The 16019-nt window shown below is 26.9% G+C and overlaps 2 protein-coding genes across 3 annotated transcripts in view; one reads left to right on the forward strand and one right to left on the reverse strand.

Moving 5' to 3' along the window:
• Nucleotides 1–16019, forward strand: part of LOC107173840 (uncharacterized) — a 119218-nt gene that overhangs the window by 55472 nt on the left and 47727 nt on the right. The gene's annotated exons all lie outside the window — the stretch shown is intronic.
• Nucleotides 1037–6496, reverse strand: LOC149057172 (uncharacterized). The gene is made up of 2 exons (XM_089224958.1): nt 6278–6496; nt 1037–1378 (listed from the first exon to the last, which is right to left on the reverse strand). The coding sequence occupies exons 1-2, from the start codon at nt 6494–6496 to the stop codon at nt 1058–1060; spliced, it is 540 nt and encodes a 179-aa protein (XP_089081084.1). The 3' UTR covers nt 1037–1057.

The following is a 16019-nucleotide window of genomic DNA, read 5'->3' on the forward strand; positions in this document are numbered from 1 at the left end:
AATTGTAATTGTTCTTTAAATTATGAATTAATATTTATCGTTGAATTCGAATCAATTTACATTTATTACAAAAAACTATTATTATTAATGATGACTAAAATCTTCTACAGTGAGTTCTCCTTCTATTAAATAATCAGTATTGTATGATTAAATACAAATTTTAAGATAAAAATAATAAATTAAAACTATAATATCGTAGGTTTGAAAACATGATATTTTAATTTATATTACTGATAAATGAGATAACCTTTGGAAAAAACTGTTATGTAGAATGGTTTCTATATTTTGTAGAAATAAATTTAAATGTAATAATTTTTTGTAATTAAAAATTAAACTCCAAATTAAATGTTAATAGTTACATCACTAAATACTAATTAAAATTTTTTTATACATCATAATCATTAATCATCATTTAATGATAAAAGTTTACTTTTCGTGTGTTCTTCTAAAAATCCATTCATTTGAAAAAAAATAATATTAATTATCAATTATTGTTACGTGGATTTTTTTTTTTTTTTAAATTATTTGTTGAGTAATTTTCAAATAATCATTGGTCATAATGAAATATTTCTTTGATTATTTAAAAAGGATTTTTACTTAATCGTTACTGATGATTGGGTAATTATTAGGTATTTGGTAATTTAGTTATCCTTCATCAATCACAATTTAACAAATTTAATGTAAATTAAATGAAAAATAAAAATAAAAATCAAGTACCTAAAAGAATATTAGATGATAGGTATTTAATAATATTGTTTTTGATATTCTTTTCCAAATTTTAAGTGTGAGTTGTGTGTATATAATTCACGCAGCCGCTTTGGTTTAAATGTGAACAATATCTTGTTTAATTGATTTTTTTTTATATATATGATTACTATCTACTTATACTGAAAAACTTAACAAAATAATTAAATAAAAAAAAACAAGATTATGACTGCTTAACTACTTGTAATAAAAATAAAATCTATATAAGTTATATAATATAACGTTAGTTACCTATATTTATTTATTAGTTTTTATTTTTTCCTCGTCTTTTCGGTATATATCAGTCAATTTCCTAGGGACTCGGAATACTAGCTTGGTCCAATTGCATTAACAATGTCTGATACTCGCCCTTGCATTCATTATGGCGTTTTATCAATGACTCCAGTTGACCATGATTTCCGGCCGTACAGTTTAAGTCATTTAGGATATTTTTGAGGACACCGATGAGTGTTAACAATGCATTGTGAAACTCCAAGTTAGTGGCCAGCGGTCCACAAAGCCACCGATCGTACAAACAACACACGTCATCCGTTAAACGATTCGTGTTGGTTTTAATAACTAATTTAAGCTTCAAACACAGACAAGGTTTGATTTTGCAGATTTCGGTGCAATCCTAAAGTAATTAACATTAATTGATGATTTATAAATTTATCTCTTAGTGTATATAATATTTTACGCTTAAACACATATTTTTATAATGGATCACTAAATAAATATATACGTGTGTGCGCGTGCATATGTTTGTTGTATAAGCTGTTTAAAATGTAAATTAGTTTAGAACTATACATCAATTAACGGGTTAACCGAAATTATATTGATGACCACATATTATTACATAATAAAAATTTAATCAACTAGTATTTGTTAATAATAACAAAGATTATTTGGATAATCAATATAAAATTTGTGGAATTTAATTCATGTATAAATTAATTACCAATATGTTGATAAAATAGTATTATGGCGCAACTTAGAAATTACAATTCATGACAAATTTAACTAATATTTTAATTTACACATATGAAATCAGCTTTGTCTAAACAAATGAATGATATAAATATATTAGTATAAAAAATGTTTTGAGAAATAATTTAGTGAATTTTTATAATATTTAATAGTTTTACCATCGTTTTCTTGAAATGTTGTAATTTTTAAATAAATCATGGATACAACACACATTTTAACTCTTAGCTTTTCGTCTCACTTCGCTCAGGTAATTGTAAATTGTAATAGTTACAAAATATTTATAAACAATAATACATAATTAATCGTAGTTATAAACAAAATGAAATTTTAAGCAAACGTGATTTATTGTATCAGAGCTGTTGATTATTGCGCATATTTATTAAAGAAAAATTTATACAATCGAAGTAGGTACCCGCCGATGTTTTTAAACTTAAAAAAAAAATCGATATTTTCAACATGTTACATCGAAAAACAATAAGGGAGTTTGATAATTTCAGTAAAAAAGGACATAAAAAACTATAGAAACAACACACAAAGCAGACTTAATAGCACATCGGGATACCACCTCTATTTTTTACGATTGTCTTTCTATTCAAGCGGTGTTGAAAATATTTACAGATTTTATTATGGTCAGGATACCTATAAGTTTAAATCGGGGTCCAACAAATCCGGCCTGAGCTAGGTATGCCACTTATATCGAATAGTATATTAATTGTATTCAACACGATCGCAGATTACATGGGTAGGTATAATTATATTCCGCTTCGGACTGAACCGAGACAAAACTGTTAATGCGACATGTATAATAGACTCCTATTGTTGTTGTATTGTTTTAACCAGCTCAGCTGACCGGGACAAGTAACAGTTCATCTTAATTAATTGTGACACGACGTCGGTGACCTCTAAAGTAATTAAAATATCACGGTAATCCATTAGCCCGAAACACGTGTTACCTTTTATGGACTACAAAAGATTGCGTTGGTTACCTAGAAACCATCCAAAATTAATTCGTCTATTTGATGCGTGTATGAGAGTGTGGTGCTGGGAGGTTTACTCTTTTGTACTATTTTTTAAGTTACATTATCGGTTGTAGTGTGTACCTACTCGCAGAAACGACAATCATAATATCTGCTAATTATTATTGTTTGTAATATAATATTTGTGTCATCAGAGAAAATAAAAACGTGGTAAACGCTTGTACGTAAAATTACTAAGACAATATGATGTTGACCTCCTAATAAATTATGACAAACAACGGTGGAATACGATTATAATATTTTTTTACAAAAGGCTAGGCTAGCAAAAACAGAATGGCGATAGGGGAAAGCAAGTCGTAGAGAACGAACTATCCAAGACCGACTATGTTATCTTATACCTCGTCAATTGTTTTTTTTTTAGATTACGAGGGAGATATTGATTTTACAATTATGTTTGTGTTTTTTTTCGGTCAACAATTTTTGAAGCTGTAAAAACCATCAACAAGTTACAGGCATTTTAAAATTAAAGTCTATATCTTTAGGTTAGAAATTTTAAAACTATTGTAGCAAAAACTGGTCGTTTTTCGGACTATCTGCTTCGCAGTAATATCTTGAAAATACTTTGAAATTTAAAAAAAAAAATGTCATATTCCTCCTATATAGATATCTGTCATCGCTTGGTATTATATTATTATACGCGTTTACGTAATATGAACACCTGTCATATTATTTATTATTCAGATTTTTAGATTATTCTAATACTATAGCTAAAAACTTAAGTAAGGTATTAATTTTTGTGAATAAATGCTGTGACTGTACAAAACACAATAGATAGATAAGCGTATCATCTTAAAATAAGGTAAAAGATACATAAAAAAATGTATAATTATATGACATAAATATTGTATGTGTTTGTAAATCATGATTTTATTTTATTTTATTCGATATTATTTCATTGATAACTGTTATTGAAATACAATCCACAAAAATTTCAAAACGAGTGATTTTCCGTAGTTCTATACAAAAATAAATAGCATTGTTTACGTGACTTGTATTACAGGGCTTTGTGCTCTATAATATAGGTCTGAGTAATATTCTCACTTTGTGAGGTATAAGGGAAATTCTTGAATAATATTTTGAGTGAGCCACAACAGCCATTTTATACTAGCGAGCCAGCTTGTGTCAATACGACAGCTAAATCATTGACTATTTTAATAATGAAAATACCATGTTTGGTTGGTAACAATTAAAAAAAAAACTTTAATACAAAAAAAAAAAAACCATAATAACGTTGAATTGATAAAATAAAATTTTGTGTAAAAAAAGAGATCAATGAATCAACAGTGTATATAAAAAATTACCCATTAGAATGGAATACTAAATTAATCTAAGGAGATTTAGTTTCTGTAATTCTAAAAAAACAATTATTGAATCAATACCTACATACGAGTATTTAATACCTAACGAATTGTGTAGATAAATATCAAAATGTAGTGGTTTTAAATTAAGCATTAAAATAATTTTATCAAAATGTAGATACATGTCATCCCAAGACTTTGATAGAGTTAATTTGTCAATAGGCATTAAAATAATAGTTTATTAAATTAATTATATTTAATTTTTTAATTTTTCCATACGTTTAATCATAATATTTTGATTGCCATTAAAGTAAATTGTTTTAAAATTCCATACTCACTATATATTGTATATGTATACATATGTACATTTATTGATTTTTGGGAAAGGTTGTTTTTTAATAATACATATATATTACATAAATTTAAAATATATGTACCAATAACCATGTTGATGTAGTGCTAATATTATTGTATCAGTCTGCAGTTAATATTATATATACGTACTTAGGTGTCATGTAACATGTATACATTATTTATAATTGTTACAATATTTTATAAAAAGAGATTAAATTAAAATTTAACTATGGTAAAGACACAAAGTGTAAATAATCTTTAAAAAAATAAAACTTTGATATTATTTTTATATAGCTACAATCCGACATTTTTGTGTCCGTTTGATTCTGCAATGGTAATGATAATATTTTTATTTTATTTTTATTTCCACCACAAAACCATAGTTATTGTGTTTAATCTGCACTTAAGTGAAACCCATAATAATTGGTATATTATCTTATATTATCATATTATTTTGAAATTCTACTACTCGGAAATTATTCATGAATTCGGTTGTAATTTAGTTAATTTCAAAGCATGTTAATTCACGATAATTTGGTTTACCTTATGTTTCACTGTATAAATCTAAATAACTAAATAGCGTGCATATTTCAATTTTATGTAGGTTAGTTATATTAATTATTTAAAAATAGTAATTTTATTTCTTAAACAAACATTTTTTTTATCTTATCTGAAAAAGGCGTGGGACTACGATTTTGTATAAAATTTAGTCAGGAAAAACTGCTGAGTTCCTTCCAATTTATTCCAATAACATCATGGCTACTTAATCATGTAATAAAAATTGACTTTTAATAATAAAAACAAAAAAACAATATTAATAAATATTACAATATACAATCGTTAATTGACATATTTTTGTTTATTATTGTATACATCACTCTTGATAATTTTATAAAACATTAATATCGTCAGTAATCATATTTTAATTTAAACTAATATTAAAATTTGAATTCAATCAGTTGTAAACTTTTATCAATTAAAATGTAATCAAAGTTTTAATGGGCCTCATTGAACTAAATGATTGATGAGTAAATAATAATAACTTCTTCAAGCCAATATGTTTGAACACCATAAAGGTATATTATATTGAGCATTAACTTATTCTATAATTTAATATTTTTACTGCAGTAAATTAACTTACTATTTTCGTCTATTTTACTATGAATTCAACACGGTAAAACTAATAAACAAATAAAAAAGAAGTGCAAATCAAGATAGGTAAAAAAATTGGGTCGATGTAAAAAAATTAATTCTATATTCTGAAAAAACTTCAAACCGAATTTTAAATTCATGCAATTTTTAATCCATCGATTTATTTGTATGAAACTTTTAGAGTATTCTCATTGTATCAATAAAAAAATGTGGATGTAGATAGAAAAACACACCGTAAAACTGTTGTAAGTATTATTTGAAAACTAATATATTATTATTTTGTTTTTTCACAATACGCGTATTTGTAATATTATATTAAAAATAACAATTGAATTTAAAGTCATATATTGCCGGAGCAAAGCACAGAACTCACTCAACTTTAGTCGTTTAACGTAATTACACTTAATAATAATATGGTACGCAATTTTCAAGAAGATTTAATACAATATGCTTTAACTATTTCAATGACAGAGAAAAAATAAATAGTATATTGATTTTATAAATTATTATTCTTTACTTATTTGCATATTATTCTAGTATTAAAAGGTAAAGTAGTTAATAATACAACCAATTAAACCATAATTATTTTAGATAAGATTTAAAAAATTATGATTTTTGATCACTCCATGGACACAATATTAAATTGATAGTGATGTTATGTATTTATATATTATATGTCACGATGAAATTATTTTGTTTACTTACTGATTTCTTGGCAATGGATTGTTTGCGATTTTTACCAGTGGTATTTTCGTTTGGCTGCTTTAAAGACCGTTCTATCCATAGTTTCGTATTTTGTATCGCATTTGGTGTATTGATAATTTTTCCCCACATTATTTCGTTATTTTCGTCTTCGGGCGATTCCCACCAACGGGCCAATGATGGTCGTCGGCCGTCCCATGGATTTCGATTATTGTCATTCATTTATGATATAATATAAGTAATATTATTATATTGCTATATACATGTGCATCACAATAGTACTTACCTTTGATGTCGAAATAATGTGCCACCGGACCGTCAATTTACTATCATAACTGTATAATAACGTCGGTAAATGTTTGTAAAATAATATTATTCAACATTATTGTTGATAAAAATCGCAAGTATAACAATAATAATAATAATATTTAATGACGAAATAAATAATGCAATTTTCATGATATTCTACCTTAACAACCTATATTCAAACCAGTACTTTCAAAACAGTATCAATTGACAGACACATATAACAGTGCAAACATAATACTATATCATGATTTTTTTTTTTTTAATTTAAAGGAGACTTTGTTAACAATTAGTTTCGACAATTATATGCTTACAATGATGGTAGGTACATAATAAAAGAATATAAAATTAATGGTAGAAAATATATGACAAATAAATTACATTTTTAAACCAGCCTGGTTGAAGAAGTATATAAGTGAGGTAATAATTGGAACAATTGATGAGGAGAAAATGGATTGGGTGTCGAAAGGGACATTAAAAGAGTGAGTTAGGGCGAAAAGGATATTGCATTGGAGGCCAGAGAGGGACAGTTAAAAAGTATACGAGATACATCGCAGATGGTGGGGTCGTGGATTTGTGACATGCATAAAGGATTGAGAGAAAGTTTATAAGAGTGTGAGGGTAGTAGAGTGTGTCCAAATCTTAGGCGTAAAAAAGAAGTAATTATGTTACGATTTAATTTGAGGTTGTGAAACCAAGGTTGAGAGTGTATAGATGGTGAAATATTTTTGTACCAAGATGCATAATTGATGGCTAGTTTGTTCCATTGGTTGAGCTATAAATTAGAAGTATGGGATTTTAATAAGGGACAAAAATCGGTCCAGGGAATTAGAGTTGGTGAAGGACAGCTGTATAAGATATTATATTATTAATAATTACTATACTACCAAAGATAACTGGATAGTAGACACGACCGTCGTTAACACACGATTTCCCAGCATATATGTACCTACATTAATGATATTTAATTTTTCAGCCGTGTGTGTAAAGTGTAATGTTATATTTGATACATGATTTAATCTTAACATTAGCACACATTCTATAATAATATCATAGAATAATATTTTGAGGTGAATTTTTTTTTTTAGTTTTAATATAATCGCCTTGTACATAACGAGTACTTTAAACGTTTCATACAGACCTTGTATAGTTGATATAGATTGAAAATCGAACACTGGTTGTACTTAACTGCAAACGACATTTTTTTCCGTTTCTCGATAGTTAAAGATAGTGAGTGGGGTTGTGGTGGGAAGGGGTGAAATTAAAAATTTATGCAAGGCGCTCGTTTTTCCGAACAGCTTAATAGTATTTGCTCAACCCAAGTTTTGTTCAAAATCGTTTTCCAAACGGAATGATTAATCATAACTTTTAAATTAAAAAAAAAATATATGATAATACAAAATACTGGCACGGGTTTCAAGTCTATGTGTCCCACGACGTCGTTTTTGCGATTGTTAATCTCGTATTGTGTTTAAATAATAAATTAATAACGTATAATAGCTTCTCGTAATTATATTTTATTTTATGTTAAACACAATAGATATGGTCATTAATACCATTATGTATAATACCATTATGCTGTTATACAAATTACCAAGTTGTGGATTAATATGAATAAACTAAATTGATAAGTACTAACAAATATTATATTGAGCTTTATTGATCCGTTTTTAACTTGCCCTGTTTGAATATTCGATTATTACAATTATCATATTGAATGTAACATATTAATCTGCTCACTATTCTGCGTGCACACTAGTAGCGTTTATTAACACTTTTTTGGAATAAGTGCGATAAGTTTTAATTGGTAAGGAACATAAAACGTGAACGTATACCTTGATCTAAAATGTATACATTTTGTTTTAAATTCTCCGGTTTTGTACCGTTACTTATATCTGCTGTTTTTCGTTTTTCTATTTTTACTCTAGCTGTTGACCTAAACACATTTAATTCAATTGAATATAATTTGTGAACGTATAATTCCATCAAAAGTACTCTTTAGCTTATTTACAATGTTTACTAATATAATCAGTTTTATCGTTTGAAAAAGAAAACTATTTTTAGCAGAAGTGCAATGAAGATTTTTTGAAAACTTGAAAACTTTTCACATTTGATACCATTGTAAGTTTCAAATACCCCCAAAGTGCAGTAGTACACGTTTATGACTTTTGTTATTTATATATGGTCTACTGCAAATGTAAACGGAAGCAGGTGTATTTGATTATTTAGTTTTCAGTTACCTCTTATCTACTTACATTTTAAATTAATGTGAATATGAAAGTTTAATTCCTCATGTGAAAATGACACAGTTAATAAATACGTCTTAAATTTATAAGAAGTATTATTCTTAGATTTTTTGTATGGCTAATGGATTATTTAATAGTAATATTTTTTTCTTTCAATCGAAGTTTTTTCAGTTATGTCTTAATTTTAAAAGTTTCTTGTAATGAATTAATATACAGGAGGGTAGTCAATTCGTTAGTTTTTACTAACAACCCAGAAAATTATCGTAATTAATATTATTATGAATCTTTATGTGCCAGTGTGTCACCCTGTACTATTACTCCAATGTCTCTTGGGAACTAATATTTGTGAATGTCAGTTAAACATATGTATAGGACCCTTGGGACCTAATTAACCTTGAAGACGATGAATTATTGAAACTAAAGAGAGAAATTCAGACATGATGGAAGGAGGGTGAGGGAGGGAGTTATGAAACTTGTTTTACACCAATAATATACAAATCAACCCATACTTGATCATTACTCATTAGTATTGATTTCACATGGCATTCACAACAATATTATTCTAAACATAATATTACTGTTGTGTAGTGTACTGTAATTATTCAACTAGATACATAATAGGTTATTAGTACAAATAATATAATAAAACAACTTCGTCTAGTTTCAATATTAAAAAGTGGACTGTATTAGATTCAGAATACACAATACATTATACATAAAATAAATAATTATAATTATAATATCATACTATTGTATTTAAGGGTGTGGGCGCCCACCTACTATACAATATAATATTGAACCGATTGCTCGTTATTCGAGACAGTCTACATAATATCTAAGTTTATCAAACGTTGTTTAATTTCTATATTATCAATAATTACCTTTTTTTTTTTTTTTTCTCCGTTAGTATCGAGAACCGGAGGAGGAACATATCAATAATTACCTACTATTCTGTAAATATTTTATGTTAACCTTTTTCAAAACGTCAAAATATTATATTCTTTTAGCCTTAAGTTTAGATGACCAATTGTCAGGAAAACTTTATAAATAATAAAAAAAAAAAAACATAATATAAATTATAATAACACAAAAACCACGAAGGTAATAATAATAAATCAGAATGCAAAATAATGATATCACACGTATCACAATTGTTTTGCTTACAAATAATAAATGATAAAACTCTCGTGATACCGCGTTACTGGTTGCCGCCGACCATTCGACTGTCCTTATGACCATAACTTCCAACGCTTGCCCGTTCTGATCTTGCGACCCTCGACGTTGACTGATGGCGCTGGGCTAAATATGTACACGATGATGTGACGTCTTGTATTATCTGACACCTCATGTATACCAAAACTGAATGCCCTATGCACTTTCGGTGTCCGGTAGAATCGTGCCCGAGCGCGATCACTACTGGGTTATAAACATATGGTTTACAGCCGTCTTGGGAACAATTCTAGTTTACCTCCCAAGCGATTTTTTGAAATTTTTTTTTGCAAAATGTGTGTTTTTGTATGCTTTTTGTAATGGAACATTAAAATAAAGTTGCTCGATCTTCTAATGGAAGTAATGTTCAAAAAACTCTATTTTTCAAAAATGTTATTGAATTTTAATAGGTATAAAAAATTTGTATTTTTGGAATTTTTTTATTTTTTTTATATTGTTAATATTTTTATGCTTAATGTTTCGGTAAAATCAAGATTGGTCTATCATCTTACTTACTTTTTATGTTAAACTTAAAAATGATCGATTTTTCCGAAAATTGTGTTTATGTCTTATGATTTAAAAATATTAATACCTAAAAATGTTGAACATTTTTTTTTCATTCGGTGTGTAATGATATAAAAAAGTTTTGGTGTAATCAAAATTTGTCGGTCGGGCTTAGTTTCGAAGTTATGACACTTCAAAAAGGGCAGTGATCACACAGTTGGCGGCACTCATCGCTCCGCTCCGAAAATCGAAAATATCCCTCGACTTGCTATGCAACACCACCTCAAGCAGGTCACAGAGCAAGTTATGTTGTAGTATGTGGGCAATGATTACACAGTTTGCGACACTCGTCGAAAAAATTCCAAAACTACAAATTTTTGATATTTTTAATTCAATAACATTATTTTTTGAAAAATAGAGTATTTCGAAATTTTTTGAACATAACTTCCATAAGAAGTTCGAGCGACTTTATTTTAATGTACCATTACAAAAAGCATAAAAAATACACATTTTGGAAAAAAAAAATTTCAAAAAATCGTTTGGGAACTAAACTATAATTATGCCCCGTGTTGCCCGTTACTGTTTTCAAGCACCCGCGCACGTCAAACAGTAACACTGACAATAATTATAAAATACCGACCGAGTGGCCCCGCTCGCACTCACGATAATAAAAAGCTTTATGCCACCGATGTCAAAAGCACTGCACCGTATTGATCCCGTGATCGAATATTATAATAATATTACGTCCGATGTTGAAAGGCGACGCGATACGTAAATATTACGGGACCGCGGGGCAACGACAACGTCGGAGTGCATGGAACCACTAATTATTGTTCATTGGCCTTGTTCTCGGCGGCCGGACGGAAAGCAGGTTCACCCTCCTCTTGCGGGGGGTGGGGGTCCGTCTGGAAACTTCAGCGTAGACCCATGGTAAAGATAAATATTCACGCCGCCGTAGTCGGAACTGGATAATTACGTAGGACAACTATTGCTTTGATAGCATCGATATTACTCACCGTATAATATTATGCTACAGTAGTGTCATCGGTTTGAGCCATTAAAAGTTTATAGCGAACAAGACATTCATGTACCTATAATAATGTTATAATCATTTTCCATTGGGATAATAATATTACTTGAAAAAACCATTGCGGAATATATCTGTTGAAAGGAATAAGTACTCGGTATAAAATAAAACAATACGAGATCACCACCAAATTTAGTTTTTCATTTTTTATTAGTATTTAATTACAAAGAACTAAAATATTACGATTGAAAAAAAGTGCGATACAGACACAGAATAGATGAATACTTTCATTTATCTTGTGATACAGCTCCTCTATACGGTTCCTACTGATATGAATGTTGGGAGATATTTATTTTAGAATTTTCTCTCAGTGCATTCCAGAAAATACGCTAACAGCTAAACAAAAAAAAAAAAAAGGCCAAGACACATTAATACCATAATAACTCAGTGTCTTGAATGGTCAGAATTTCTAGCCTTCTATAATCCAAAGACCAAAGTCATATATAATTCTGACCATTGTAACAATACTCACGTAGGTCAACCCTGACACGAGAATCTGTACCGTTCTTTTTTACACACGGTCATTCGCAAAACAATTTGAGTTTCATTTTCTGAGTTCATTATCACCCATTCAATATGGACGAATATTTTCGTATTGCGTATCAGAATAGAATATGTATAGAACTATTGTCATAATGTCACGTATTTACTATTTTGACAGAAAGTATTTTTTTCTTTTACATTTGGTTTTATTTAAACTTTAAGTGAACTTTTTTTTTATTGAAAAATAGAAAGCTTATAACTACAATGCTTCCAATTCAAGCTCTCCAAGCATCATTGTATAGTATTTGGACCCGATGAATCGATCGACCGATGAATACTTGATTTTTTTCCATGAACTAAACTGTTGAATAAATAAAATTATAAATAATCTTTATTCTATTGTATTTTAATATGTTTCTTCTTAATATTATATATTATTAAATAAACTAGAAAAAATACGTGTAATGCATGGATCAATAACCACTAAATAAATACACTAAAAATAAATTATTTTTATTTTTAAGTGTATCTTAAACATTATAATATATTATATAGATTCTAATAATGTATATTTACATAATTTTTATTTATAACAATAATAATAACAATATATTTATTCACATAACAAAATAAGAGTAATCAATTAAAAACAATTATTTCGTATTATGCAATCCTGTAAGTATCGTTAAGTTACCTAGTAAAGTTCTATTTTATAGACTAATAAAGTATCGTTAAGTTACCTAGTAAAGTTCTATTTTATAGACTAATAAACTGTAATGCAAAAAAATAAAAAATAATTATTGAGTAGCTTAACAACAAAAAATAAAACGAAAACAAACAAATTGTCAAATATCTCGTAACATATATATATATATATATATATATATATATATATATATATATATATATATATATTGAAGAATTTCAGGATTATAAAATATAAAATTGAATATCAAAAACTAAAAAAATCAGAATTAAACAAAAACTATAAAAACAATTAATATTTTTGTAATTATTTAAATTTAAATTATTCTGTTTATATTATACTACAATTGTAATAAAAAAATCTTATAGGACATGTTTTATATTTATTAACTCATAATTCACACGCTAAATACTATTAATATTGTTAAATTGTAATATGTGTAGAAAAATCATCGAATTTCAAGAATTTTTGAATAAAATTTGTACAGTAATTGTAAATAAAATGAAAAATAAATATTACTCATTATTATAATATATTAATACTTATAATTATCAAAATTTAATGCAATTAATGTAAATTTAAAAAAAAATGTAACTCTGGCTAATAAGCTTGTCGCTGTTGATGCCTTAAGCAATTAATGAAAAAATAATTATAATAATCCAATTTCTTTTGAATGCCTTTTATTAGGACATTAGTACACTTTTTTAAATAGTCATTCACTAATTATTATTTTAATATATTTCAAAATATATTTACTAACTGGACATATTTTTTACTGACACTTAATTATTAATTACAAGTCTCAAATTTAAGTTTTTGAAAATCAAAAATATATATATTGAAAGGTGGAAATAGATTCAAAGGTGTTAACAGAAAAGCACTCGTCTTTCATCCTTCACATTGGAGCAGGATATATAGTAGTAGTGAACTATTATTATAATTTATAAACTTTAGTGCATTGAAAATCGTCAGATACAGAAATCCATTATGATGAAAACTCGATTCAATATAGTATTTTTAAGACATTTTTACCGTTTTAAGTTGATTATATAAATACAATGAATTAAAAAGGATTTTGTTATAAATTATTTTTTTTATTTTTTTACCTTGCATTTGAATGTAGTCATACCTTGACCTATAATATTGCAAAATTCACTAAACATAAACAAAATTGTATTGCATAATTCATAAAAATATTAAATTCAAACTCAACATTTTTATAAAAATAATGTTATTATCGATTACTGACACTTCATCTTTAAACTATTTTTTAAACATTTTTAATTACAATTTCGGTAATTTGTTGAACCTTTTCCGTTTAGCAACATAATAAGTGTGTGTGTCTGTAATTTAATAAACTATTAGAATTCCACTAGAATATGAGTATGAACTGGGAAAAGTAAATTAAATTAAGTATTTGATATAATTCAACTGCAGATGGCCGAGGAATGTAAAGAGGAAATGATAACTGATATCAATGAATTTATGAGTGCTGCTTAAGTTTGAAGGAGGAGCTGATATTTGAGTAGAAGTGACATGGGTCATACACAATAGTGAAGGGTATTTGGTATTAAATGCTAGCTGGTGGAAATTTAGAGTATTATTGTTATTCGCGTTGTCTATCTTGTTACCATAGGTATTTTTATTATTTGTAGAGGTACCTACTATATACATACCAATGCCGTTGAAGTATAATTCATAATTTACACAATTTAAAAAAAAATTATCTATATACTTTTATAATTTTTCCTAAGTCAGGTTACGTATTAAATTGTTTTTTGATATTTGATACATCTGAAGTCAGCTTTGTCCATTTATACGGTGGAATTTAAGCCGTTGTACTTAACGCGCTCTGTATATGAGGTAGGTTTGTAACGTATTAGCGAACATTTTTCCTATATTTTTCTTGGATCATATTAGTTTATTTGTTGTTTATTTTGTTAAAAGCTATACAGTTTATATTTTAGGTCATTGTTGAATCTAGGAATTTTATTATTGTGATACAACAAAAATATCGATAAACTTTATTTAACGTCCACTGGCTTTCCGAGGTACTTTATAATCATTATAGTTTAACATTAAATTAAAAGATTTTAAATTTTTACGGTTGGTTTGTATATAATGGTTTGTTATTTTCAGACTTTTAGTAAAACACAAGCAACCTTAGGTGCATCGATCAAAGTTTTTCTTTGCTTCGTTTTTATTATAAATTCTTTGTAGAGAATAAACTTTTATAGGCACAAAAAATTGTAATAAAAATAAAACGTTACAATGAAAGTACAATAATCATTAATATTAAGTTATTAATGTAAGTCTATAAATGTCTATTCTATTTATATAGACATTTCCTTATAAATATAAAATTATAAAATTATTTCTTCAAAATATTTAATTTTTTAATCAGTTTTAACGTGCCATTGAAATTTGGCTAATGTACCACTTCCGGCATTCGTGCTATAGATTTAGGATAAAGTCTTATTATTTGTCTTTGATCACAGTTTCTAGGACCATAAAACTATAATAGTAACAATTACAAATAAAAATCGTAACATTATTAAGTTATTTGATTTAGCAAAAATTATTTCAAATGTCTGACTTGTAAATATGACATGGGCAAATAAGTTTGCATTTCTGTTCAAATACCAAATTAATAATCATTATTGATCTATTGAGAAAGTTGCATAATTTATCATTTATAAGTTAATGAAGTATTATAATATATAGAGTTAAATGCTTGAAGTGGCATATTTTAAATATTTAGTTTTGGAAATGTCGCATTTCCCATTCATTTCTTAAGTAATCTGTTTGAGCTAATTGTATACACTTTATTATATAAGTATTAGCTTAATTAAAATACGTCTACACTTCAAAACAAACTATGTCACAACAGGTTGTTTCATATTGTTTTAAAATTGCAACTTGTCATTTATAATTTTCATCTCTGTATGAATTATTCAGTATAATAATAATTTTTTTTTTCTTAATACAAAGCCATTTTTTACTACTATTTTTTTTATACAATTCGTAATTTGTTGGTTTTGTTAAAATAAAGTATTTTAAAACAATATTTTGTTGTTGTGTTATTATTTATTTTTAACCGTGGTTAAAACCATAGTTTGTACCGATAAGTTTTACAAATTATAGTAATAAATAACGATTAAAAATGATTTCATCGTTTTTTTCCTACCTACAAAACGTTTATTA

This window comes from Diuraphis noxia, unplaced genomic scaffold, assembly GCF_037042655.1.
Source record: "Diuraphis noxia isolate RWA-SAM2 unplaced genomic scaffold, SU_Dnox_SAM2 contig0003, whole genome shotgun sequence".
Lineage (NCBI taxonomy): Eukaryota > Metazoa > Arthropoda > Insecta > Hemiptera > Aphididae > Diuraphis > Diuraphis noxia.

What these genes read in the sequence shown, in the direction of transcription:
- LOC149057172 (XM_089224958.1), bottom strand. Translation starts at nt 6,496, where the DNA reads ATGAATGACAATAATCGAAATCCATGGGACGGCCGACGACCATCATTG. An exon ending in AATCCATTGCCAAGAAATCA is followed by an intron (nt 1,379 to 6,277) that starts GTAAGTAAACAA and finishes TAATTACTTTAG; the next exon opens with GATTGCACCGAAATCTGCAA.